This window comes from Tetrao urogallus, assembly GCF_951394365.1.
Source record: "Tetrao urogallus genome assembly, chromosome: 2".
Lineage (NCBI taxonomy): Eukaryota > Metazoa > Chordata > Aves > Galliformes > Phasianidae > Tetrao > Tetrao urogallus.
This window is the reverse complement of record NC_136814.1, coordinates 102,737,201-102,764,168: the sequence shown is the minus strand read 5'-3', so window position 1 is coordinate 102,764,168 and position 26,968 is coordinate 102,737,201. Positions and strand designations below refer to the sequence as shown.

The following is a 26,968-nucleotide window of genomic DNA, read 5'->3' as shown; positions in this document are numbered from 1 at the left end:
GTGTTGTAAGGAGGAAGCTTTTCTCCCAGCCCCAGATGTTTGCTGCTCACCTGAAAGATAAATGTTGTCTCCAGCGCTGACCACGCTGAAGAACTCCCGATCATAGAAGGGCAGGCTGGCCAAAGGGTACCACTTGTTGTTTTGAGGATTTAAGCAAGTGACCGCTGTTAAAGCACGTTGGTTCATGCCAATCATCTGACGGCCCCCAACTAAGACTATCACCTCAGCTACACCTAGGATTCAAAAAGCAGAAGAGCATTGTAAGAAAGTGATACCTCTCTACTAGGCAGGAGACTACAAAAAGCACTCAGCCATCAGAGCAGCTGTAACACATTGTGGATGCATCTGTCTTTGTACAATCAAATCAGGAAGAGTGAGGAAAAATGGAAAACTTGTGGGGAGAGTGGGGGGTGAGCATGCTGGGGGTCACTGGGAAGGCAGCACATCATCTGGACAACATTCTAAAGGGGAAAGAAGTAAAAAAGTTCTTCTCATGTAAAGACGTCTGGTGACTTCAACAGTCTTTGGGTGACACCCACACGTATCAAATCCTTGTTCTGCTGAAGGAAATGAGAATTTTCTCAAGGGCTGTGATATCACTGGAGCTTGACTGTTATTTAGACAAAATATATTGGGATTGAACCTATAGAAGGTTGTTCTTCCACAGCAGGTTTAGCCTATGGCTACTTTTCTTCATCCTGACTTTCTTTATCCACATATTTGCTTGGATAATTTTCAAGGGTCTTTTTTTTCTGCTTTTCCTGGAAAAATCTGGTTTTCCATATGCAGGAAACTCTTCCTCAAGCCTCTAATGGGGGTCTTAATGGACCAAGTGTTAGGAAACAGGAGAAAAAGAGCTTCTGCTCCATTACTGTCATTAACTGAGATTTATCTGTGCTTGAACAGCTTCCCCAGGCCCACAGCACACAAGGTGTAGAGCAAGCCAAGTTCTCTGCTGGGGCAAATGGACAAAACTTTTGCAGGCCAAATCTCTACGTTTTTTCCTCCCACTTGAATCTCAGCCAGTAGTACATCAAATCTGATCCACAAGGTTCTCCAGAATCATTCATTGCAGTGGATTGCAACTGTGGGTCACAGTTTAACTCTGGGACATTTTCTGCCTCTAACCCCCAAGTGCCAAGTGCTGGGGATAATTTGGATTTAGTGCTAAGCAACAAGTGTTAAAATTGTAAGGCTCAGTGCAATCTGTTGCCAGGAAGGGCAGACCCAGAAGCTGGAGCACGAACTGGAAGGAAATGCCACTTCAGGAGCTCTGCTTGTGGCCAGAGCCATTGCTGTGATCTGTTACGGTGCTCAGCTCAGAGTCAAGTGCGTACAGGTGCCCAGAAGTGAGGCTGTCAGCCAGAGAAATCAGGAGCTCCAGCACTGAGCAATGCTTCAGAGGAACGGATTATCACTGTTTTTCATTAGCTCTTTAAAATATATATATATTTGTCATTCAAACAAGGTTACTCTCTTACAAGTTATTAAGCCAAAGTGCGGTAGAGTTTTAAATAAATATTTTTCAGTAACAAGAGATCATTATTTTTGCAACATACCAGAAAAGCTAATCACCTGAGCACAACATAACTTGATTATAATCAATGACCTCGAGAGGGCATGTGGCATGCAGCAGTGAGTCCACAAAGGATGTTTAGAGATCCTTTGTGCCTACGTGAATGCCGTTGATATGCAAAATAACACGATTCTATATAATTAAGCTCTGACCTAAAAAACTATAATCACCCTCTCTTACCCTGCGAGAATCACTTTTCCCTCATCAACAAGCTTCTGGAAATGGTTCATATTACACCTACAATTTTATATACATAAAATAAGCACTTTTCAAAAATCCCTTCAAACATCACACCATTAGTCGTCTTCAGTGAAAGACTTTTTAGGGTAGATTGTTATTGAAAGTCCTCTACACTTCATTCTTCTGAAAGGTGCCTTGATGAGAGCCTCCAGAAGCAGCAAATGATGCGGCTTGATATGCCATCTCAATGCCATTACACCTTGTCCTATCAAAGCAACCCTGCTAAAGAGTCTGTTCCCTTCCTTCCTGCAGACACCCTTCAGATGCCGACAGGCTGCTCTTAGGTCTCCCCACAGCCTTCTCTTCTCCAAGCTGAACAGCCCCAGCTCTCTCAGTCTGTCCTTGCAGGGGAGGTGTTCCACCCCTTGGATATTTCTAACACTAACGTGACACAGTGCTGCCACACTTGTTTTTTTGTTTTTTTTTTTAAATGTGTATTTTTCCAAAAAGGAAAATTTGTGGGATTTTGAAAAGGGTTTTTTAAAAGGGAATTTATCCTCTGTATCCATTTGTTTTGGAGGCACAACTGTCTGTATTGGTACTGCAGGACTGCAAGAATACATTTACATAGGGCTGTGAAAGTGAGGCTTAATTATGAATATTAATCAGCTGCTCCTTGCAAGAGGTTGAATGGCAAAGAAGCAAATGTTATTATTCATCTCTTCCTGCAGCCAGAGAAACTGAGGCACAGAGGGTTTGACGACAGGACAGTGACGGAACATCACACTGACCCTCACTGTCTCTGCCAAAGCTTGTAATTCCACCTGGGGTGGAAGGGACCTCAAACATCACCCAGTCCCAACCCCCTGCCATGGGCTGGGTTGCCAACCACTATATCTGGCATCAGCTCAGGCTGCCCAGGCCCATCCATGGCCTTGAGCACCTCCAGGGATGGAGCACCCCCTGCTCTCTGGGCAGCAGTGTCTTCTCAATGAAAAATCTCTCCCTGACATTTAACATTAATCTCCACTCTTTTAGTTTGAAACCTTTCCCCTTTGTATTATCACTATCTACCTATGTAAAAAGTTCATTTCCCTACTGCTTATAAGCTCCCTTTTAAATCCAGTTTCAGGAATGTACACCTAAATTCCTAATGTTGGGCCAGTGGGAGAGGCTCCTACATGGAATGGCCTGTGTTGAAAATGACCACAATGACCGCTTCAACCCCCCTGCTATGTGCAGGGTCACCAACCAGCAGACCAGGCTGCCCAGAGCCACATCCAGCCTAGCCTTGAATGCCTGCAGGGATGGGGCATCCACAGCCTCCTTGGGCAACCTGATCCAATGCGTCACCACGCTCTTCCATGCTCAATCAAAGCGGAATTGCAAACAGAGCTTAACATTTTGCCAAGTTCATGCTGGAAAGCGAGCAAAGGGAAGGAGCCAAGGTCTGTGCCCCAGCCCTGAGCATGCCCTGGTCTGTACCGGGGTGCAAGCTGGTGCTGCTGAAGGAAGTTTTGTTTTACCTGCAGAGAGCCTGGGCCGGGTCCTCGGCGTCTGCATCTCCTGCCGGGCGTGCGGCAGCATGTGATAACGCTTGGCTTCGTTCACCAGATCCCGGCAGGCCTCCGAAGACTTTATCAGCTCCTCATTGTCAACAACGTTTAGCAGATAGCTGGGATGGATGAAGGGGAGACGCACCACCGCCAGCAGCTCCGCGGCGTACTGCAAAGAGGGAGAAAACAACAACGCACTGCAGCCTTTGTTCAGCTGCTCGGCATCTCCGCCTCCGTCTGTGCAAACTGTCCCTTGTCCCCCAACCTGCAGACACGCTACCCTTGGAGCTGTCCTGGGGATACGGATTTTGCACTGGTGCTTGGTGCTCAGGTAGGCCAGAGGTGATGCAGCCTTTGATGCTCTGTTATCAGGGCTGGATTTGGTCCCAGAGGGAATGAAAACAATCCTCAAAAGGTGGTAACGCGTGTTGTACAGCTGTACGAAGGGCTTTCAGAATAAAAGCTCATTCTGAACACATGCTGAATGTAACACCTTATGCACAGGAGACATGAGGTAAGCTTTCAGAATTAACCTTGAAATGCAGGAGTGATTGTTACAGCACAAATAAAAAAAGGAGAAAAAACAAACAAACAGAAAAGACTATGCTGGCATTGTGGATGTGAAACAAAAGCTGGCAAATAGTGTGGGTTTTAACTACCACTATGGAAGTCGATGAATAACACCATCTTTTAATTAATAAGGTTTATTTGTTGGGGAAACAAATAACGCAGTTCTAGATTTTGGAGAAGTTGGACTCCAGAGGGTGCTATACAAATACTGACAGTAAGATGCATCTTCTAAATAAATACATTAAACCTGGGAGGGCAAAGGACGTCTGAGCAAATGAAGCTGTCTGTCACTGAACATGGCTTAAAGGAGAACAAACCCCCCATGAGAGAAAACTGCGATCGAAAAACCAAAAGCCCAAACACAGATTGTTCTTTTTATATATGTGTTTCTACCATAAAGCACCACGGAATACAGTGAGAAGCTGAATGGGAAAATGTGGTCCTTGAGAAGAAATCCACGCAAACAGGAGGCAAGCAACGGGAGCACAGCAAGAAAAGATAATCTCTTGCAATAGACAGGCATAAAAATTGTGGCCACCAAAGACCTCACATGGGACTGAGGTCAGGATGCAAACAAATATTCCTGAGGCTCATAGTCCTGAGAAACGCTGGGCACTGGCAGCATCTGCTGGCCTGCACATGCCTCTGCTCTTCCAGAAGCTCCTTGGCTCTGGCAGGTTTTTAAGCAGCAGGAGAGCCAAGGCACAGCAGGAGCAGGGACATGGAAGGGTCACTGGGAGATAGGAGAGCTGCAGCCAGCTAATGGGCTTCTCCTTAGGGCTGGGCAGGCAGGTGAGAACCCAGCAATGACTAGGATTGCTTCCAGGGCTTCCCCTTTCCCAACTCTAATGGAAAAAGCAAGTTTCATTTGGGGAGAAAACAGGATTTTTCCTTCCAGTGGCAATGAATTCACACTGTTTTCCTGCCTGAGAGCCACGTCAGCCTGGTACAAGCTCAATTAGAGCCAGCACTTTACCACCTGCAGTGAGCTGAACCCTACCCAAGACAGCAGGGACGTGGCAGCGGGAAGACAACCAGGGTCACAGGCTGAACGAGGACAGCAATTTTACCTAGGGCACAATGGGTTTAGGTCTAGCTACCCTGCTGCTGTTCGGTGCCAGAGAAGTGATGCAAAAGGAAAAATGACAGTGCTTCTCTTCTGAAACAAATCCCCAGTGACTGGTGACCGTGTGGCTCCATGCTGTACCTCAAGAATGGCACAGGACCACATGGCTGGGGCTGAGTAAGGCTTGGGATCACTCCATCAGCCCATGAACAAGGAAAAAAGAGGCACCTCTCTTTTCCCTTGCTGAAATCCATTTCTATAGAGCTTTCTTAGGAGGTGAACTGGCTGCTCCCCTTCCCCAGAGTGACAAATGTCAGGCACTTGGCTGCAGATACCATAATGCCCTTAAGCATAGCTCGTAGGAGAGGGAGCAGTGGACATATGGCAGTGGGTGGCAAAGCTCTGATTTCAGGAAGTGCTTTTTTTAAGAAGGTTGGGGGCGTTTAACCTTACAAGGGAGCCAAGACGAAACGTGGAATCGGGACACAGGAATAATGCGGATAGCAAGTACACAGGGATGAGCCAGACAAGCCCCGGCGGGGAGGTTAATCCCCATCACAGCCTGCTTAGGAAGCAGAAAGAGCTGCTAAAGGGCAGTTTAAATAAAGTTGTGAAATATATACACCTGTAGCAGAGCAAGCAACTTCCCTTGGTGCTGCAGCACGTGTGAGAGCAGGGCTGTACAAGGAGCAGCTGTACCACGAAGAAGGATAAAGCACGAGCATAGGTGTGCACTGAATTAGGATGAGGGGTCCAACAGGCACCAGGATGTCCCAGAGGTTGGTTTAAATTCGTATATCTGGAATTTAAACCAGAGCAGTGCTGGGCGATTCCTGGATGAGTCCCTTGCCCCCAGGTTGCCCACAATAAATGGGGCATCACTGCTGCATTAGCATGGTGAGCTCTTCCTCTTGCTCGCCCATCTCTCTTTAATTAGATAAGTGAGAAAATGTGATTCTGTTTCTCTCTTTCATTCCCCACCCTTTCTCTCCTTCTTTGTCTGAGCTCGTGGCTTGTTTCGAAGGGGAATAATAATTAGAACATGTTGCTCCCTTTCCTCAGCTTGAAAGTTAATGCTACATATCAAAACCCATGTCACTTTTCACTCTTACTCTCCCCCCTGCACAACCAGCCAGGAAAAGCTCTGTATATGTGTGTGTGCATGCATGGCCACGCGCAGCCGCGATTCAGGCTCATCCCCAAAGGCATTAAGGGTACACATAATAACAGTGTTTTTTACCAAGGGATTTGAAGAGTACGTACCATCGTGTTGTCTTTAGAAGACAGGAGAGGCTTTTATCCACCAATGGCTTTTTGCACCAGCTCTTTTAAGCACTATAGTCAAGGGTGAATTTCATTTAGCCTCACTGATTTAAGAACATTCAAGTGATTTAGGCAATCAGCAGCCTTTTTCTTTTGGATTCTCCCTTACAAGGCTTCTTAGCTCTGTCAGCTATGATTGTATTAAATATCCTGCGACTATTATCCTTTTCATTTAAGACTAGAATAAGCACTGTAACGCATTTCAACCTTCTTACCATCTGTTATTTGCTCTCCATTTTTGTCTTTCTGTTGCTCCTTATACAGCTATGGAATGCCTATGGTAGCTCCTGATATTACTGTTTTTCATTACAACAGCAGAAAACCTGCACAGCGTACTTTGCCACATTCTGCAGACAACAACCTGCACTCCCTGGAGTTGCAATTTGTGCCTGCTTGTAACCCTGAGGATATTTTCTTCTCATACTGGGTTGCTGGACAAACTGAAATTGTTCTCAGATCTTTGTTTGGAATCACTTATGAGTGGTCTACAACCTGCCTTGCACACCACAGAGACCATCATTAAGGCTGGAAAAGACTACTGACAGCATCTAGCCTAGCCATCAACAAAACCCCACCATGCCCACTGACCATGTCCCTCAGTGCCACATCTCCATGGCTCTTGAACACCTCAGGGACGGTGACTCCACCATCTCTGTGGGCAGCCTGTGCCAACACCTCAGGTCCTATATAAGGAGATATAATTATGAAAGAACCTAATGAATATATTGTATAAAATGCTAAGGAAGATTCTGAGCACTTTCATGGCATGGCTTTTCAGCTGTTTTAAACCTCGGCATATCTCACATTGGATCAAGGGAGCTGCTCAGGTTTTGCAGAACATCTCGTCAATAAATGCAGTGCTGAGCAGTGATGAAGCTGGACTCCTCTGTGGTCCTTTTATGGCCAGGGGAATCCTGCATAGGCTAGGGCACCACTACCACAGAAGCAAAGGCTTTTTGGAAAGTCATAGGGAACGTGGTAGAGCAGTGACTTTGGAGAGATGCTGTCTGGCCAAACTCAAGGCACCTATTGCACTGATGTCAATTTCAGGAGCTGAACTGAACGCAGGGTCTTTAACCAGACTGAAATCACAACTGTGTTTCATAAAAAAAGGGAGAGAAAAAGTTTAGAGATCATCTTATTTTTCCTTAATTACCTAAACATTTGGGGATGAGATCCAGATGGTGATGGGGTTTTGACGGGTTCGAGTGTACTCTCAGAAAGTATGCTGCTGACACCTGCCTAAATGGTACAGTTGACACAACAGAAGGAAGGAATGCCAACAAGAAAGATCAGGATAGGCTTGAAAAGTAGGCCCACATGAGCCTAATGAAATTTAACAAGGCAACCCCAGATATCAGTACAGACTCAGAGAAGAACTCCTTGACAGCAGCCCTGCCAAGAAGGAGTCCTGATGGCCAAAAAGCTGGACGTGAGCCAGCAGTGTGCTCTTGTAGCTCGGCAGGCCAACAGTATCCTGGGTTGCATCAACAGAGGAGTGGCAGCAGCAGGGAGGTGATTGTCCCCCTCTCCTCTGCCCTTGCGAGGCCCCAGCTGGAGCACTGTGTCCAGGTCTTGGCCCCCAGTATAGGAAAAATGTGGAGCTGTTGGTGGGTCCAGAGGGGGGCCACAAAGATGTCAGAGGGCTGGAGCACCTCTCCTATGAAGAAAGGTTGAGGGAACTGGACTTGTTTAACCTGGAGAAGAGAAGGCTCTGGGGGGGCTTCACTGTGGCTTTCCAGTTCTTGAAGGGTGCTTACAAGCAGGAGAGGGACTGACTTTTTACATGGCCTGATAGTGACAGGACAAGTAAGAACAGCTTTGAACTAAAAGAGGGGAGATTTAGGTTAGATTTTAGGAAGAAATTTTTTACTCAGAGTGTGGTGAAGAACTGGCACTGCTACCCAGAGAAGCTGGGTATTCTGTGATTCTGTGATTCTGTGTGATTCTGTGGGTGCCCCATCCCTGGAGATGCCCAAGGCCAGGCTGGATGGGGCCCTGGGCAGCCTGGGCTGGTGGAGGGCAACCCACAGCAGGAGGTTGGGACTGGAAGATCTTTAAGGTCTCTCCAATGTAAGCCATTCTATCATTCTACGATCCAGCTTCAGAACTCCTAACTGGGTACATACCTGCATGTACTTGACAGCTAGACATGTAAACTCATGTTATAATTAACAGTCATCTAGTCAAATCACTTAATGCAGTCCTCAGAGCAATTGCAGCTGGCTGAATGCATCACACACCAGGGGAAGCAGAGTATCAATGTCCTGTTCTGGCCTAAAGCTGTGAGTTAGCAGCTCCTGGCAAAGGGACAGCATGCCTCAGAGCAGGCCTCAGAGCAAGCCGCATTAACGTGTCTGCAACAAGATGCCAGCCTAAACTGGAGGATGATTAATTCGCCTGTCTGGTGGGAATTTCTGCCCCCATTTGCCCTGGGCACCGCGCTCAGGTCACAGTCACACTATGAGGAAGCCTACATTATCTTGGGTCAGTGCTGACTGAGAGGGATATAAAATCAACACAATTTGCTATAGATTGAAATTGACCTTTTTCATTCTCACACCGAAGCAACTCCCATCTTGGCAGACCGGCCAGACTTAACCAAACTGGACTACAAAACAACTGAAGACTGGTTTTATTCCAAGCTGGCAGTTTAAGTGGGGACGTTTACTTTGGTAAACTTTTGTGGCATTCCTCCTGCTCATCATATAGGCATTACAAGTGCTTGCAAGTGGGCTTTATTCTGCTATCTTGTAATTCTCAGTTAGAGAACCCTCTTCAGTATCACATTAAAAATAATCTTTTTATTCTCAAATCTGTAATCCAGTACAATCCTCCCAGGTGTCCTCTGAAAGGACTTTCCATGTGCTCCTGCACAGGCTTGAACTGCAACAATATGCAGTTAGTTTCAAAAGGAAATAAGTTTACTGCTACAGAGTCAAATTTCCTACTCCTTAAGTGTTACAGCAGAAAGCTCTCAAGATTTTTAACATTTTTGAAGCAATGCCCAGAGAGGTTAAAATAATGTTTCCCCTATGCCTTATAACTCGTCTGTCTCTCTTGCTTACTGTTCTTCCTACAAAGCTCCCTTTGTGCCATCTGCCCAAAGAAACATGTTTAAGCCAGAAATGGAAATACAGAAGTTTGATTACCCATGTTAAGGCAGGGGTTTGCTCCAATAAACTGCTGTTTCAGCAGTTTGTGCTTAAACTGAGAGAGCTTTGAAACTTTAGAAAGTAGGAGCATATTCAATTCATCTGAGAGCGACTGAGGAGGTTTACATCATCCCACAGGAGAATGGGTTCAGTGGGGACCTCTTTGAATGGAGAATGCCATCAGGGATGGTCCTGAATCACAGAATGGCTCGGGTTGAAAGAAACCTTAAAGACCATCTAGTTCCTACTCCCAACAGCTTAAGCAGCATCAGCTTCCTGCTGCATGAAACTTCTTCAGATTAGGAGAGGGCACTCTGATTGTAAAAATAAATGGCAAAACCCCCAGATATGTAGATGCTAACCTTTGGTTCCCAGCCTGCAGTGGGGCACTGAGCTGCTAGCAGAATGGCTCCAGCCTGGAGGCCCAAGTGGTTTGCCCTTCCCAGAAATAGCCCTTCTAGATTGTATTTTCATGGCACATGGCTGTGTTATTTGGCAATTAGTGTTCTTGCTTTGATTCATCTAAGCCCAGGGTATTACAAAGGAACGCTCTGTTTCCAATAACCTCTTGCACAATCATACATCCAATTCCAGCCAAAGCTCTCTGGTCTGCTTGGTATTTATTCATCACCTGAATTGACTTCTTGGAATTGCAGTGTTTCCTTCAGATTAAACCAAAGGGTCTGCTAACATGGCAGCTGACAGCCTCATAATACACTGAGAGAACCACGCAGCCAACAACCTGGTTTGCAGGTTGCAACCTGGGCTCACATGGTGACTCAGCAGGGGAATGCCACCTGCATAAATCTGATGCCTAGCAAGAAGAAAAGAGTAGCCCTTCTGTCTTCCTGAAATAAGGTTTCAATGTGACACCTTTGTGGCAGCACAGCTTACTTAATGCTGTAATGTCATCAGTGCTGCATAAAGGGAACTGCTGTCCTCTTTTCCAAAGTGTTTGCAAAGCAGCATACAGGCAGGCATTTCTTGCAGTAATACAATGAGGTTTTTTTTCTAACACACAGACTTTAAAATCACAGAATTATAGAATGGCTTGGGTTGCAAGGGACCTCAAGGACTATCAAGTCCCAATTCCCATGCCACAGGCAGGGTTGCCATCATGTACATTAAATTGACCAGGGCCTCGTCCAACCTGGCTTTAAACACCTCCAGGGATGGAGCAATCTGTTCCAGCACCTCACTGCATCAATGATAAGAATAGAATATCCCAAGTTAGAAGGGACCCACAAGGATAATCAAGACAAACTCCTAGTTCTGCACAGGACAGCCCAGAAATCAGATCATATACATAAAGATAAATCATTAATCTATTACAGCTGGAATTTACCTGATAGTAAGGCTTAAAAAGCCCTCCATATTATCATCTCGTTGACTGAACTCTGCCAAACAAACATTCTGAATTCCCCCAGAGGTCACTGCAATGGTAACTGGCATTTCCTACTCCAACACCAGCATATGTATATATGCAACCACAAAGGCATGCTGCCAACAATTCAGAGGCTGAAGCTTATAAGAAACTTCCCAAAATCCAATGAACTCCTGACACATACAGCTCTTCAACACACTGATGCAAACACTCACCTACAGTAATTCTCTGAAATACTTCTTGGCTATGGCACAAAACAATTTTCTTTCTGGAGGTTCTTAAGCAGAGCAAGGGAACACAGCTGAGCACCTGTGAGAAGCTTCTTGCAAATGGATGTCTTTGCAAGGTCACTGCTTTAGAGAGAGTTGAAAACTAGTTTGTAAATACACTGAAGATAAGTTGGGAAAGCCACAGAAATTAAGAGACTGAGAGGTCTGGGGCCAGGGAGCTCCTCAAACAAACTGGGCATGGTGGCAATGGGTTGAAGGTTGGACTGGGAGATCTTAGTGATCTTTTCCAACCTTAATGATTCTATGAATTTTAAAATTGTTAGAAATAATTTAGTAGGCTTTCACTGATGGGTATCTCTCTAAAAAAAATTAATAGATTAATGCAGGAGGAACTTAATGAACTGCAAACTTCACCCACATATTCTTTGTGGATCTCTTCCGCTTTTTTATCCTGCTTCTTCCTCCCATGGATTGCTAAGTGCATGTTCCTACGCTGATTCTGCTCCTGCTGCTCCCTTTTCTTCTCCTTCTCTAAGCCTGTACAGGCTCTGAGTGTGTCTGACTGCCACCAGGAAAAGCTTCATTTAAATCTGAGCTCTTTGAGCAGCCTGTCCCTGTGAAATCACAGTGGTTACCGCTCATCCCTTGCGTTTTTCACTTTCAGAGAAATTGGAGCTTCTTGCACTTTCATTATGGCATCTTTTTGAATTCGTCTGCTCTTCCCACAAATGGATTTCAAAGCATTAGGGTAGTCTGGGCTTCTCAAAGGAGTCTAATTGAACTGTAATAGAGTGTTAGTGCCTAATTCACTTAGGCTCCCTTGGAAGCCGTGCCATTCATACTTATTCTAGCACTGCTCTCCTGAAGCTTAATGCTCTTAAGTACATTGATTGATCAATTAATTTCCTATTATGATCAACTTAAGCGATCTGTACATGCTGGCATTGTGTATCAGTGTTTGAATAGATCATTACCTCCTTGTCACCACAAAATCATGCTCATTCCCTCTCTGATTCCTCCTAGTCTTGGAGTGTGTTGGTCTTTTGCATAATGTTGGAGACTGTAAAATCTGCATGATGAATTATGCTGCCATCTTAACTGCAGACCAGAGACCTTCGATTTGCTCTCTCACAGTTACCCACCTGCTTCTCCTCCACAGTTTCTTGTTTCCTGTCAATTCTTTTTAATTGTTAAAATACAGCTCATTGGCATTCTTAACATTTTTGACAAATTCTCTTCTCCTTCACTTTTCTTTACCCTCATTTCCACATAGAGTGCCTTCATGTAGGCATTGTGTTTGCTCAGACTGATTTGCATGGTCTCAACTTCATCCCCATGGTCCTACAGCTGTCACACCCTCATTGTACCCTCCCAGCCAACTCCTCTCCTTTGGACTTCAAACACTTACAGACATTTATCTCTCTCTAGCTGTCATTAGGCCAAGTCATGCATATTCACATCTTTTAATCTTTCTTTCTCACATCAATTCCTCCACTCTTTTAATCATTTGTGCTGCTCTTCTCTAAATTACCTCCAATTTGTCTACGCATCTCTGGTTCCCAGGCACCATGAAGATGCTGTTTAGACAAATCCGCCTCTGAGGACACAAGTTCATAGAAGGCTTTTTAATGCCTTTATGGCACAGACATTTCATTTTGCTGTTGGACATTGTGATTTTAAAAAGGGTTTAAAAGCAGGCACACAATTACATCCATGAAGAGTGCATGAAAAGGTGACTGCCAATGAGCGGAGCCTCTGCGCCGTCGCTCATGGCTGCAGTAACTGCCACTCTTCCAGCCATAAACTGCTCAGCTTGTAGAAATATTTGTCCTCTCCTCACATCCTGTCCTTCCTCAGGGGGAGAGGGAAGCTTCACGCAACTAGGCACTTTGTCTTCATAGGCTTTCTGTTATTAATAGGTATGTTGCTGTGTTTTTTATGTTGGAGAAAACGGACACAACTTTGGACTTGGAGCAGAAGGTGGGAAAGTTTCCCGTGAGCTTTGGTCTGTCTGTGCTGTGGGCAAACAGCAAATTGCAGCATATCCAGCACCATTACATCTTCCCATTCCACACTGATGCTGGGCACAACTGCAGCATTTCACACCTCTGCAGGTCATTAGCATTGGTGGACAATTATAGCTCGTTATCATAGGATCGTAAGGGTTGGAAAAGATGTCTAAGATCATCCAGTCCAGCCATCAGCTCATCACCCATGCTCTTTCATAGAGTCATAAAGCTTGGAAAAGACCAGCATAATTATCTATTCCATCCCCAACCCACCCCAGATGCCCACTAACAATCTCCAGGTGCCACATCTCAACAGCTCCGGAACACCTCCAGAGTCAGTGATTCCCACACCTCCCTGGGCAGCAACCACTGCCTGATCATGGATCCTCCCAGCAGCATGTGCAGAAGACATTGCTTCCCTCCAGCTTATAGGACAATAAACAGGGGAATAAAGATGAAACAACTGGTCCAAGTCCACACAGACAGTGGGGGGATGCATTCAGGTTCAGGCTGTGCCCAAGGGCCCAGGGTGCCCAGCAGGAGTCTTTGCTGGTGTTTGGATGGCTCAGATCATATTGGTTTTTGGACAGTAAAGCCTCCATTACACTATACTTTTTTTTGCATGAGTTTGCCATGGTTGCAATAAGCTTATCAAGGGGATAACCGCTAGGATGAACCCTATAATCTTGTCTACCAGTCAGTTAGAGGAGTAAATAGAAAAATAGTAAATTCAGCTTTTCCAGATGTGTCAGCTGGCTGCAGACTTTCCACACAGTGACAGGCAATCAGGAGGAATTCCTGCAACCAGTGCTCTGCTTCTGCTGGCACAGGAAATTACCCAAGTATTCAGGACTTCACATAACAGGCTGCTTCTTTTGGTGAGACTGATTAGACACGACTGCACTCCAAGCATCCCTAAAATAGCTCCATAAACGTTACCAGATGAGCCACCGTGCTGCTCTGATGCACTGGATACAGCTATTTACCAAATCTTAGCTTAACACTTATGTCATTATCTGCACTGATTCTCTGTTTCATGTAGCTGGATCAGCAACCTTTAAAGCACTGTTATTTTTTCTTTGTAACAAGTTTAAGGTGCTGTTTCTTTGCAATCCCACAGATGCTTTTCCTAACACCGTAAGACCTCATATGAGAACAATTTGCAAAATTAAAAGTCAGAGTATAGCTTTTCAACTCATTTTGCAGATGAACTCTGATTCCTTCCCTACCACTGCCCTCCAACCTGATGGTGAAAGACTAACAAAAGCGAAAAGAATCTGATACCCAAAGAAGAGCTTTTAGAAAGGTACAGAATCAGAAGGATATGTAACTCAATGCCCTTCCATGAGAATGGGTGAGAAAATCTCCAGAGAGGTCCTTTCAAGAGGAACAGGACAGGCAGTGTGACACATGTTGCTGTAACAGCGTAGCTCAAGGTGCTCTGGTGTGGGGAATGGCCATGTTAGCTTCACATAACGGGTTGAGATGTACCTTTAGGTGAAGGTTCACACTATGGGTAGCCCATTTTCAATGTTTCACCACTCTTTTGGAGAAGACATTTTTCCTTATACCCAACCTGACACAACTTAAAACCTCTTGTCCTGCTGTTATCTGGGAGAAGAGGTCAACCCACACCCTGCCACAACTTCCTTTCAGACAGTTGTAGATCAGGTCACTTGTGAACCCTCCCTCTTATCCTCTTCTCCAGAGGATAATTCCTCTTCTCTTCTGCTGGTGCCAGAAACCTGCCTTTGGGTGAATTGCTGTGCCCTAAAGAAGCTGTGAAAGAGGCACTTACATCACCTGACTCAGAGCCATTAAGAATAAAAACCCTCTAATGTGACAGCAGAGATTGGCCTGTCAAGTAAGGGCAGATGAGAAGTGTGAAGAAGGTGAGGGTCCTGGAAAACCAGGCTGCAGGAGACTTAATGACCAATGTCTTACCCAGGTGGGCTTTGGGCTGTTTTTGGCTAAAACTCTCCTACCCATAGGTCCCACCAGTCGGCTGCAGAAGCACAAACCCTATTGTTGCTTTGATGTCCCCATGTGCTATTTTTCTGACCCTGAAGAGAGAAAGAAATAATCGAGCAAATCCATCTCACCAAACTGTGAATAAAGTCAATACATCCATGCACAGCTCTTGCAAGGAAGTCGAGCCTGCATCTGTCGTTTCCATGGTTGCTCAGACTGTAAAACTAATGGGAGCTGGGCACTTCCGGACATGGCGGCCCTTGCTGCACATCAAGCACAAATTTTCACTCATCATCTTTATCTGAAGTTATCTGATTATTTAGATCCTTCTTCCTTTCAACCCACCCTCAGAGCTATTTGTTTCTGAGTACTGAAAATGCAGTAGTCATTTTTGTAAAGATGGTATTTTTCATGGTAAGTATGAGCTCCCACTTTTAGAAAATAAGTACCTGTTTAACTAAGAGCTTTATCGTAGATCACGCAGTGCACAGAGTTAAAAAAAAAAAAAAAAAAGAACCAACCAGGAGCAACAGCCATCTGAAGAAACGAGCTTAGTGGTAGGATTGGACATGAAAATAGCTTTCTGCATGGTATCTTTAGCATTAATTTATTCAAGACCCTCGTCTCTGGATAAATACAAATTAAAAATTAAAAGCCCTTGTAAAGTAATGCATGAAACCAAAGCACCGCAGAGAAATTTGGAGAAGCAAATAAAACTGCCAGCATCAGCTGCAAAGGCTTTGCAGAAGGTGAAAAGAAAAGAAGGAAACTTGGAATTTAAATACAAAAACAACACAGAAAACCAACCCAACCACAACATGAAAGCAAGAGAGGAGGAGATGGCGGTGGTGGAGAAACCACCACTTAAAAAATAAATTCATAACATCACCGCAGCAGGGCGCAGGAGGAAATATTTTAACCATCAGTTTGGAAAACACAACCCAGACCACCTGATGAGTGACACCTTCTGTTTGCACCAGGCAAACTGCCTCCTGCTGCAGGGTTCTCGTGCTCCAGCCCCTGGGAATAATCCTTAAGTTTGCGTTAGTTTCGGAGCTCAGAGCTGCATGGAGCTGACTGCTGTCATCAAATGTTAAGCAAGCTGTGAAATACTCCATAAAACCATGTTTTTCAATGCCAGCAAGAGCCAGAAAGTGGTTCATTTCAGTAAATCAATGATATTGTGTAGATGTTACAGGTAATAACAATATCAGGTAATACTAAAAGGCACCTCTGGCATGTGCATGAGGTGGCTGCAGACTGGCAGTTCCCCAGCACAAAATCTCGCTGAGCTATGTTACCTGCTCACACAGGACGTGAAAGGTGGAGAAAAGCCCTTGCCAAGGTCAGTCAGCATCTCTGTCCTCCAGAAAGAGAGATATGGGGTTCAGGCCACAACCCACCAAGACTGACTTTCAAGACCTTCAAGTTGGAGGCTTTTAATTATCACTACGGTAATCCTCTGGTCCCAAGGATAACCACAACCATCAAACTGTCACTGATTTTAGCATTAATCTGGAGACAGTGCTGGGTAAAGTAACATGCTTAGTTTCTTGAGTAGAGGGCAGACGGCACAGCAGAGATGGTTGAGCAAGGGCTAACTAATAAATATATAACACTCAGGGGGTTATCTATGCAGCCGACAGAAATTCAGAATCACTTGTTGTGTGCTGAAGCTACACGCATTCAAGATGTGCCATCAAAAGAAATACTGATTTTCTGATAGATTTTTATTTCCCACTGTTGCTAAAATGCATCCTCTTCATAAAGTAACATCTTCCACAACTCTAATCCTTCCTGATTTATCTAGGACCAAGCTTGCAGCCAGCAGCTTGAAGCCCTAGCTTTGTACAATGCATGTCACAAATGAGATTTTGACTCTAAATGATCAGATATGGGGATCAGATTGTGAAATTACTTAGATTTTGTGCATAGCCTGCATTCCCTTTCTCTTTCTTTATCTGAATTGCCCATCCTATCTCCCTCTCATCCTCACATTCACGGTGATAGTTTCTATTTTAAAAGCATTTACAGGAATGGAGCGGAGTGAGGCTGCTGAGATTATTTTTACCTGAGCTCTGATTGCAGCGTCCTTCTTAATCCACTTTATCACTGTTTCATACACCAGCTCCTCTGCTTTGGTGTTCAGGCTGTCATTGGACATATAGGAAATGAAGTCGTCTTTTGAGATATTAAGGATCTCCTCTTGGTTTGCCACCTCTGGGAAAATCTGCAGGGCGTATGCTTTGGCCATGTTGTATAGTTCAGTGCACTGCATGGCTTCAGCCATGGCTAATATTCCTAAGCAGTTGCTAGCAGTCAGCTGTTTCTCTAAAAGGAACAAATAAAAGGCAAGTGAGAATTATTAAAAGCAAGATTCACATTTTTTCACTGAGCTCATGAAAAAATAAATGCCACGGACAGAACTCCAACGCTAATTAATTTCAGGGAGTTAATTAGAAGCAGCACCCTGTATTACTTCAGGACTGGGGCTTAATGTAGAAAATCAAAGTCTGTCTAACAACTGAACTGGGGACTGGGAGAGAAACATGCTTTCTGTGTTTGCTTTTTGTGCAAACCTTCATACACACTGGGAAAACCCACTGACATAATACTGTCTCGGGCTTCCCAAAGGACAGGAATCCAGCCAACAGAGTCCTGCTATTCGTACCGCTTACAATGTTGCTTTAAGAAACAGCAAAGATGTAAACGGCAGTGCAGACACTTAAGAATAAATGCAAACAGCACTGAGGACATTTCTGAGGATGCTGCAGTCGCTTTATGATAATTTTTGCCCTGTTCAGCTACTAAGCTACTTCAAATAAAAAAAAAAATATATCAAAAAATCCCCCCTCCCCTCCTTTTTTTCAAAGGAACTTTGTTGCTGCTCAATGTGATGACATCCCTTATGCAAAACACAGATTACACCAACGCCTTCTGTTAAATGTTGTGTAGTGAGTTTCAAAGAAAATCGTGCACAGAGGAGACAGCATTATCTCCTACCCGGAAAACAGAACTAACAGCACAGTGTGTAGCTTTGTGTTAAAGTGTGCTACACCACACATTTGACTGTACTTTTTTTCCCTTTCAGGAAAAACCCACCAACTTCAGAAATTCATAAGAGGAACTCGATTTTTTTCTCAGATTCTATTAACCAAGCCACTACTGGTATATTCTTTAAGATGTAAGACAGAAAAAAAAAAAAAAAATAGAGGGGGAGACAGACTTCAATAGAATCATAGAATCATGGACTGGCTGGGGTTGAAAAGGACCACAGTGCTCACCCAGTTCCAACCCCCTGCTGTGTGCAGGGTTGCCAACCAGCAGCCCAGGCTGCCCAGAGCCACATCCAGCCTGGCCTTGAATGCCTGCAGGGATGGGGCATCCACAGCCTCCTTGGGCAACCTGTTCCAGTGCCTCACCACCCAATAGACCACATCAGGACTGGTGGCAGACTTCTGTGCTGCTAGAAAAAAAAAGTGCATCCCATTTGGGCAGTGTCATAGCTCAGTGCGTTATTTCAGAGCACTGGAGAGGAATGTCAGGTAGCCTCAAACCTCTTCAAGCACAACTCCCATCGCATTGCCTCCACTGAAAATGCTCAGTGATTTGTCCCTACACTCAGATTCTGCCTTCACCAGATGTAAAACCTGCATGCTATCTGTACATGGCTTTTATTAAAATGGGATTACAACCCTTTTTTTTTTTTTAGCTTAAAGACACCCCCTTCTGTGTGTGGGCTGTTGGTTTTTTCTTCAATAAAATAATTTTTTTTTAAAAAATTATTTTCTTCTGCATCTCTAACTATCTTGAAAGAAGGCTATCTCATTTTGCATCATTTGATTGTGCTGACTGCAAGAAGCCCATTTCCTCAAGCACACCAGAACCGTGGCACTGCTTTCTGTCAGAAGATTTTGTCACTCAAAGCCTGCCCAGAGACAGGCTGCAAACTGACAGCTGAAGCACAAAGCTCCCCAAATTTCTGCTTTTCCAATTAAAAGAACCAAAAATCTCTTCAAAGGCTTTTGGTTCTGTCCGTTGGCAGCAGCTTCATGTATACATATGGCTGTGGGTAAAATAATCACCTAACAGAGCCTCTCATCATTGCTTGGCAAACCTCCAAGTCAAAGACGAATCTGACACTGCCCCACCTCATCCTCATAAGGTTTATAATCAAGGAAATAATCAGGTTTGACTCATCGTGTGTTTACTAGCATACAGTGGAAAAGACCTGCAAGAATGAATCTTTCCCTTGAAGGGCCTAGCTCAGCCTCTGTCAGGACAGATTCCCATATCTTCCCCAGCTGAGCCTGAGGTATCTGAGGGGCAGAAAAAGCAGAGCTCACAGCTGATTTCTTCTCATCTGGATAAGTTTCTCTAATTCCTGTATTGTTGTGCTGATGCAGCCCTGGTACATGGGGTGTCCAAGCAGCTCCACGTATTGCTGCAGAGATTCACACCTTCTTCCCTGAAACTGCTTGATGGCAGACCCCAAGAGGCAATTTATCTGATAGTATTTTGGATCTCCACTTCAGGATGAGCAGAATCATGCCCTACTAGTGCCTGCTACTCTTATCTGACTCTAAAGGAAGATTAAATGACTGCTTACCTACAAACTTCCATTACATAATACAGCCAATCCCAAGCAATCCCAGGGATGCATTCAATCAAAAGACAGCTACGGACCAGTTCTGCCCCATCTGCTGCTGAGCCATTTTCCTTTGCATGCTGACATGGTTACAACGATTGCTGTTTTTGTCACAGTGACACTTGGAACAACACGTTTTTGTGGAATTTCACCTTGAGTTCGTTCAGAACATGACTACTGACACAGCATTCAAGGATGGTTTGTAACAGAAATGGCTTTATGGGCTTTAAGGATATCTGATGTAATCTAGAAGGTTCTCACCAGTCGGAGTCAGTGTTGGATATCATATTTGTCTCCATGTAATACTGCAGGTCAGCAACCGGTATTCCTCACTTGTGTTACGTGCAATTTTGGAATCATGTACTAAGTCAGCATGAGAAAAACAATCAGCAGACTGCTAAGATTGCACTTCTTGGATGGCAATGAAAGAAACAGCAGAGATAAAGTCCTCTAGAGTAGAGTCAGAAGAATTACTGAGTGAGACTGCAGTAATATCAGCATGGAAAATCAGTGGTTGGCACAAGATCCCTATGTGTGCATTTAGTATTTCACTTAGAGATGGTTTCTAGATGATGACTTCGATATCTTCAAATAGCACAAAACCTGCACTTCTCAGCATACACTGCGGTCACTGATAGGGATCTTATTTCTTTCTCAGTTGCCTATGTCACAAACGCAAGCAAGACAGGGAAGATTTACAGATGCATTCACTGTACCGAAGACTTCAGTTCTACAGTGAGAGTGTTCCTTTTATCTCCTATCTCTAGAAAAGCTTGATACTCTAGTTTCTCCAGCACTGGCCAATGTGGTTCTCCATCTGGCTGAAAATTTTCCACCATGGATAAACAAAAATTACCTACAACACTTTCTTGAATTCATAAGAACTATAAAAGCCTATTCTACCATTGGGTGCTTGAGTACATTTACGGAGGTCACTGGTCCTTCATTAGGCTTTTCTCATTGCTCCCACTCATTCACTTTCTAAACTTTGTGCTTCTCTTCCAGGGCACTGAAGTCAGAGCTCCTGCTCTTTTCTCCATGAATCTAACAGGTTTCACCAACTTCTTTAGACTTGAAGGAAGTGAATTTGTAAAATTTCAGCAACAGGTAGAAATGCAAGCTCACAGTCTGTTCACTCCTGCAATGGGAGTCTCTGCATCGCAGCCCAAACTGTGGCACTGATGGACCTCCTGAAATCTGATGTGAGCCATGACTGTAATGGCAGCATCATTTCGTTGCAAAAGAAATATGAGAAAAAGAAAAGAAAAATCTCTCAAGTCTTAAGCCATATGGGTTGAAGAAATACCTATGATGTCCTGGCCAGTTTGCAAACATTTGCCCAGCTATCATATGGCAACTGCATGAACTTGTCAGCATTGCTGCATCAGCTGAGAAACTGTTGTCACTTTGCATGGTCTAGACAAAAGCAGAGGAGACAGCATGTGTGAAGGAGAGAACATGGCTATAATTAGCCTAGTGAAGTTGGTTAATAAATCTCTTGTTGAAATGGAACAGTCTTCTGAGCACATTTGCAACAGGTTTCTACCAGAAAGTGAGAACAAATTCAAGGTGCCTCCGCCCAGAGCAACACTGCTGGAGATGCTTGAGCTGCCTAGACGTCATCCAAGAAGGATCCTCCTGGAGCCTCACCACTTAAAAAAGATGATACAAATTTCACCTGGGATATTGTTATGCTGTGCACAACAGGCCAATTAATTCTTTCTTTTATTTTATTTCCACTTATCCTTCCACTTCTCTCACAGTTTAGACATGGTTATTTATGGGAGAGGATCACTTTGTAATGATGAATCTGCCAGAAACCCTAGAAAAAAACCCACCCTATTTTTACAATATTTCTGCTTTGCTGGGAGGAAGTAGAAGTGGCTGGGATGAAAAGCCATAGAGAAAGCAAAATGCTTTTCTTTAATTTTTTTTTTTACATGGCAAATGCTATACTATCTCTGCAGAGCAATTCAGTCACAGCTATAAATAAAAATAAGCAATTACACTCCATGAATTCTCCAAATGAGAATACAAAATTCCAGCGACTCCCCATATATCACTGAACTTATAACCAACTCTACTATTTCACACCATAACATGGTTCACTGAATTCAAATATTAAATATCGGAAAGGAGAAATCTCACATTGATTTAGTGAAATAAATGCATTTTGGTTTTGTGGTGGAAGCTTTAGAGACCGTGCAACTTAAACACATCTCTTCTTCCTAGAAAGGCCGTAAGGTCTAATAATGAAAAGTGGTGAAGAGGAGCTGGGGGAAAGCAATGCTACAGCCAGAGCCCTCACTCAAACTGCACAACCAACACAACGGAACTGCAAAGTACAGTTTTCATTTCGCCATTATCCACACATTTGGGAACGGATGTATAAATGTAACATAAAAAAAGTGGGAAGAAGAAGGGAATACAATAGCACAGATTTTTTACTGAACACCTGCAGTGGTGCCAGCCTGGTCACACCACTAATCTTGTCAGCAGGTCAGATTAGCAGTAAGAATTAACACCATAGACAACAGGACTCGTCTGAGGACTGTTTTTAAAAAATGACTGACATTTTCTTAACTTTCATCTTTCACATGCTGCAATTTGAAGGGTGTTTGACTAGGAAGAACCTATAGGTCATGTGGGCTGAAGATAAATTTGGAGTTCAAATAGAATGACATCTCCCATAGCAAGCTAAGGGTTGAGGGAGTGCAGAAATCAGACGTCAAAAAACATATACTGGAACGTGGACATGGGAAGTAAGCAATGTAAGATCAAGATCACGTTTTTTTTGTGTTAAAAAGTTTGTGTTAATCAATAATTTATAAATGATTACTGTCTTGTTAAGTGAAATTATAGTCCTGTTATTAAGGGAGTGGCATGTGATACAGGAATTTGGACCAACATGATTTTCAGTTGAGTTCCACCTCTGCTTCCTGTTCTGCCATGACAGAAATGGGGTTGGCTGGTTCCAGTATGGACCAGTAAAGCTCACTAAACTGATCTGGTAACACTGGATGGTTTTGAAAAGGTCTGGAAGATACATGGAAACGCAAGAGCAGGATGACATGGTGCTGTGGATTAGAATAGGCTTCACATGGGACCATTGGGAATGGACAGAGGGACTGGCATGAGATTACTCTGTACACTTTCACTGGGACAAACACTCCCCATGCACATAGGGCACACTAGTTACCAGAGTAACTTATTTGTAAGGATATGCATGCATCAGACCTTCTCTCTATACAAAAAAGCAAATCCTGCAAACATTCAACCTGCAGTAGTTCAATCAGACCTTGTTTATGAGAACACCGGAATGATTTTCTCACAGGTGCAGGGAAATTGCAGATCCTAACTCCTCCCTAGGAATTCCCCTCCAACTTCAACATTGTTTGGCAGGTGCAATACCCAACATTTGCTGTCACAGTTATAAACAACTTGTGTATTATAGTCAGGTCTCCATGCAGATATCAATATCTGTGAAACAAGATGTCACCGTGGCACCGATCATAAAACAAGATTCAATAGAAGAGTCTATCCAAGTTGTGAAAGCTATTGTCACTCATACAACAGGCTAGACTTCACTGGATTATCTTCTATAAGCCACTTTGTTGTCATTCAATCCCCAACCTAAATAAATCATGGCTGGTTTTGTTTGGTTTGGTTTTTTACTTTTTTTTGTTTTGTTTTTAAATTACATTTAACTCTCCTAATTATTATGAGTTAAAAGGAAGTCTTACAAACCTTAAAGTGAAGTAAATCTTAAAACCTAAAAAACTAGATGAAATGATTCTTACCTAGAAATGAAACGCAGACTTTACAGAAAGTGTGAAACTGGAACTTGCTGGCAGCTTCCAGGAGAGTTTTTGCATTGGCTGAATCTATGATCAAAGAACCTGTATAAACAAACTCCAGGAGTAATTCCAGGACATCCGCAGTGAGGTTGGACATGGCCAATTCCAGCTTCTCCCCACTTCTGCTACTGTCTCTTGGTGACCTGGTAACAGCAGACAATGAAATTACGAACATTACGCCATCCCCATTTTGTTGGCATTTAGATTAGTGAGGGCTAGAAAATTGCTCTGCACCTCATTATATTTCTCCTTTTTTTTTTTTTTTGTTTTTTTTTTTTTTTGTTTTTTTTTTTTTGTTTTTTTGGTTTTTTTTTTGTTGTTTATGGAACCACGGAATATGAATTTTAAAATAACTGAACTTAAAACTTTAACTGGATCTGAAAGAGAAGAGTCTTAAAGCAAGTCTTACAAAAAATCTGTTTATTGCTACTCTGCATTTTCATGCAAAAACAGTTGCAAAAGAAAAGGAAAGGAAAGGAAAGAAAGAAAAACGAATGAGCCAACATTAATGAAAATGAGGAACAGGATTAGCTTTCAAAGGGAAACAATACATTTTAACATCTCGGTTAACATCTCATCTTCTGTGCATAATATAACTGTTAAGGAAAAAAGCCTCTCCAATTTCAAGAGAAAAGGTCATCTAGTTTTTCAGGAATCCAGTACTGAAATAATTTTAAATGTCATGTCCATTTAAAGATACATTTAAAGACCTTTTCATCAGAAATAACAATAATAAATATTAATTTCTACTTAGCTTGAACTTCTGCGTACGTTATATTGAAGTGCATATATGATAGATACGATAGGCATTAACAGATAGTCATATAAATCTACATGCTTATTCTAAAAATCTATTGTTCCCTTTAGGCACTAAAAAAAGGAAGCCCTTCATGGCAATTGCTTTGAAAACTGAATACAAGACAAGATAGACAGACAAAATGGTTAGAGCAAAGTGGGGGAAGGGGGGAAAACAACAACCAGCTCTGCCACAGGAAGCCAGCAGCCATCCTCTAGGAGTTTCATGACTGTGGCCTATGGTTTTTCCTGCATGAAGTGCTGAACAATTTGGGAAATCAAAGTATCTCCTGCATTTGAAGTGTGGATTAGTGCTTGTGAAATTATTGGACAAAAAGAAAATTATACTGAATTAAAGTAAGGGCCCAGTTCTTAATGCATGGTGGCTGATGTGTCTGCAACACTAAAGACAGGTTACACCTGAAAGACAAAAGTGATAATAAATTTTGTCACATCAAGGAGGGGAGGGGAAATCTGTTGGAGTAAGAAAATAAATTCTTTTAATGGTTAGGACCATCCAGCACCTTCTCAAAGAAACATGAACTTCTCCTAGTCACTGGACAGTCAACGTCTGCTCGCTCCAATTCTGCTAGAGTACTTGCAAAAGCCATTGCACAAACAACACAAAACCAGCATACAATTCTGCACGACTTACACGGACTGGCCAAAGCATCACTATTCACAGGCAATGCCAGCTTGAAGCATGAGCAAGTGCACTACCAACCTCCTGGATTCACAAAGCTGCCTTGAAAGGTGACGGTCAGACCTCAGCTACTGTACAGACCAAAAGTAAGTAGCATACTAGCTTCAGTTTTATTCCCTCATACAAAAATTATGAATTTGCCACCCCCAACTCCCCGCTCCATCCAGTATATAACTTTGGAAAATGCTTAAAACGTTCAGTGGATGCATTGTGACTGATCTTCCATGACTAGTACTGTTCGAGTCAAGCACACTGCTGTGGTTCATGCAATTCTTTACAGGATCAGAGCTTTAAAGATTTATTTTTTTTCTACTGACAGAATGTATATGGTGTCCATTATCACAATGGGACAGCAGCTAGCAGTACTTAATTCTGTATGCATCTCTAAGGTAATGAACAGCAGTTACTCCCACACACAAACGAAGAGACAAAGAAAAGAAAATTACTTGCCTATGACCACAGAGAAAGTTAGAGGCAAAGCAAAGAAGTAAATGCCATTTTTTAAATTCTAAATCATGAGTTGGTTAGATCCTACTCCACACAAGATGGTTAAGAATGCCCTAAGAACTGACCATGTTACCTGCGGCATCCTTACAGGCAGAGATGTGAGTGCTACCCTGAATCCTTATGCTTTATCACACCACAGTATTCTTTCTGAACTGTTGCATATGAATTCAATTTTGCACTCATGGCAGAAAACCTCAGGTGTGAAAACAGAAGAGTCACCATTTCCTGGATCCTCAAGAGGATGTCACAAAATATTATTTTTTCCTTCGCACGCTCAGACAGCAATAACATTTGCTGTATCTGATTTATCTCCAGTTGTGCACACATCCGCCGCTGCACCCTGGGCTATCAGGATGCCTCCTGGTACCAATGTAATTCTTGCTGAATTGCTTCCAGAAGTGCTTAGTACCTGACAGTGAGTTCACATTCAGGTGGGCTCGTTAATAAGGACATGGCTTAAAATTTAAGTGAGACTTGGAGGGATCCAGCAAGCGACAGAATCGGGCACTTGGCACTGCGGGAAGCCCCTCTGTAAGCAATTATTTATTTAATGCCACTAATTGCACCGTGCTGGCAATGGCTGTGTGAAGGACTATGTTTGACCCTGTGACAGCTGCCCAGGGAGCTGTGAGTTCTCTCCCAGAGCAGAGTTGAGGAGGAAAAGACGATGTGACACCCATGCTAGCATAGGCACGTACCGATGTGAGCAACAACTACAAGCTGCTATTTTTCAGAATAATTAAGTAATAATCTCTTTTACTTTGTAATATACCAAGCAATAAACTGCTGCTGCTGCAATTGATTAAATGCCAAAGAAAAGCTAAGGTGTTTAATCAATCACGAGAGCCACTTACGGCAAATATAATACAAAGCTACAGAGATTATTGATATTGCACAATGAGTCAGAAACGGGGAAGAAAATTATCCCTATTCCTTCCTCAATGATGGCTGGCATGTGCTGTCCGAGCAGAGAGCACACCAGTGCATGGCCCTGCTGGACCAAGTGAGAATCTGCTGGGAGCTGGTTGGGCACAGCGGCACAGGATGGAGAATGGGGTGGGAGTGGATTGAAGCAAGTTTTGATGGATCCAAAAGGGGAGAGTTTTTGAAGGAACAGAAGAAAATAGCGTGTGGAAACAGGCTGATGTGACTGATGTGGGAAATAGGTTCCAGAAATTTATCTTCTTAAACAATTTCAGTGAAGCAGGTTGTGGAATCCCTTTCCGAGCCTGCCTAGAGCTTGTGAAGCTTTCTGTATTCCTGGTTTTCATTTGTATTAGAACATCATAAAATCATTAATGTTTGGAAAGAGCATTAAGATCATCTAGTCCAACCATCAACCCATCCATATCAGTATGCTTTCAACAGTTACACTTTATATATCTGAGATTTATCCTTAGTTACCGTGGAGGAACTGCAGTGAATGACTAAAGCTGCA

At 43.3% G+C, this 26,968-nt stretch overlaps 1 protein-coding gene across 1 annotated transcript in view; it reads right to left on the bottom strand.

The window, feature by feature from the left end:
• KLHL29 (kelch like family member 29) overlaps positions 1-26,968 on the bottom strand; it is a gene marked incomplete at both ends in the record, with an annotated part of 244,358 nt that overhangs the window by 29,960 nt on the left and 187,430 nt on the right. Inside the window, 4 exons of the mRNA XM_079550118.1 lie at positions 51-233; positions 3,283-3,481; positions 17,092-17,351; positions 23,469-23,668. Of these exons, the coding sequence (XP_079406244.1) occupies positions 51-233; positions 3,283-3,481; positions 17,092-17,351; positions 23,469-23,668 (842 nt within the window). The remainder of the gene's footprint in view (positions 1-50; positions 234-3,282; positions 3,482-17,091; positions 17,352-23,468; positions 23,669-26,968) is intronic.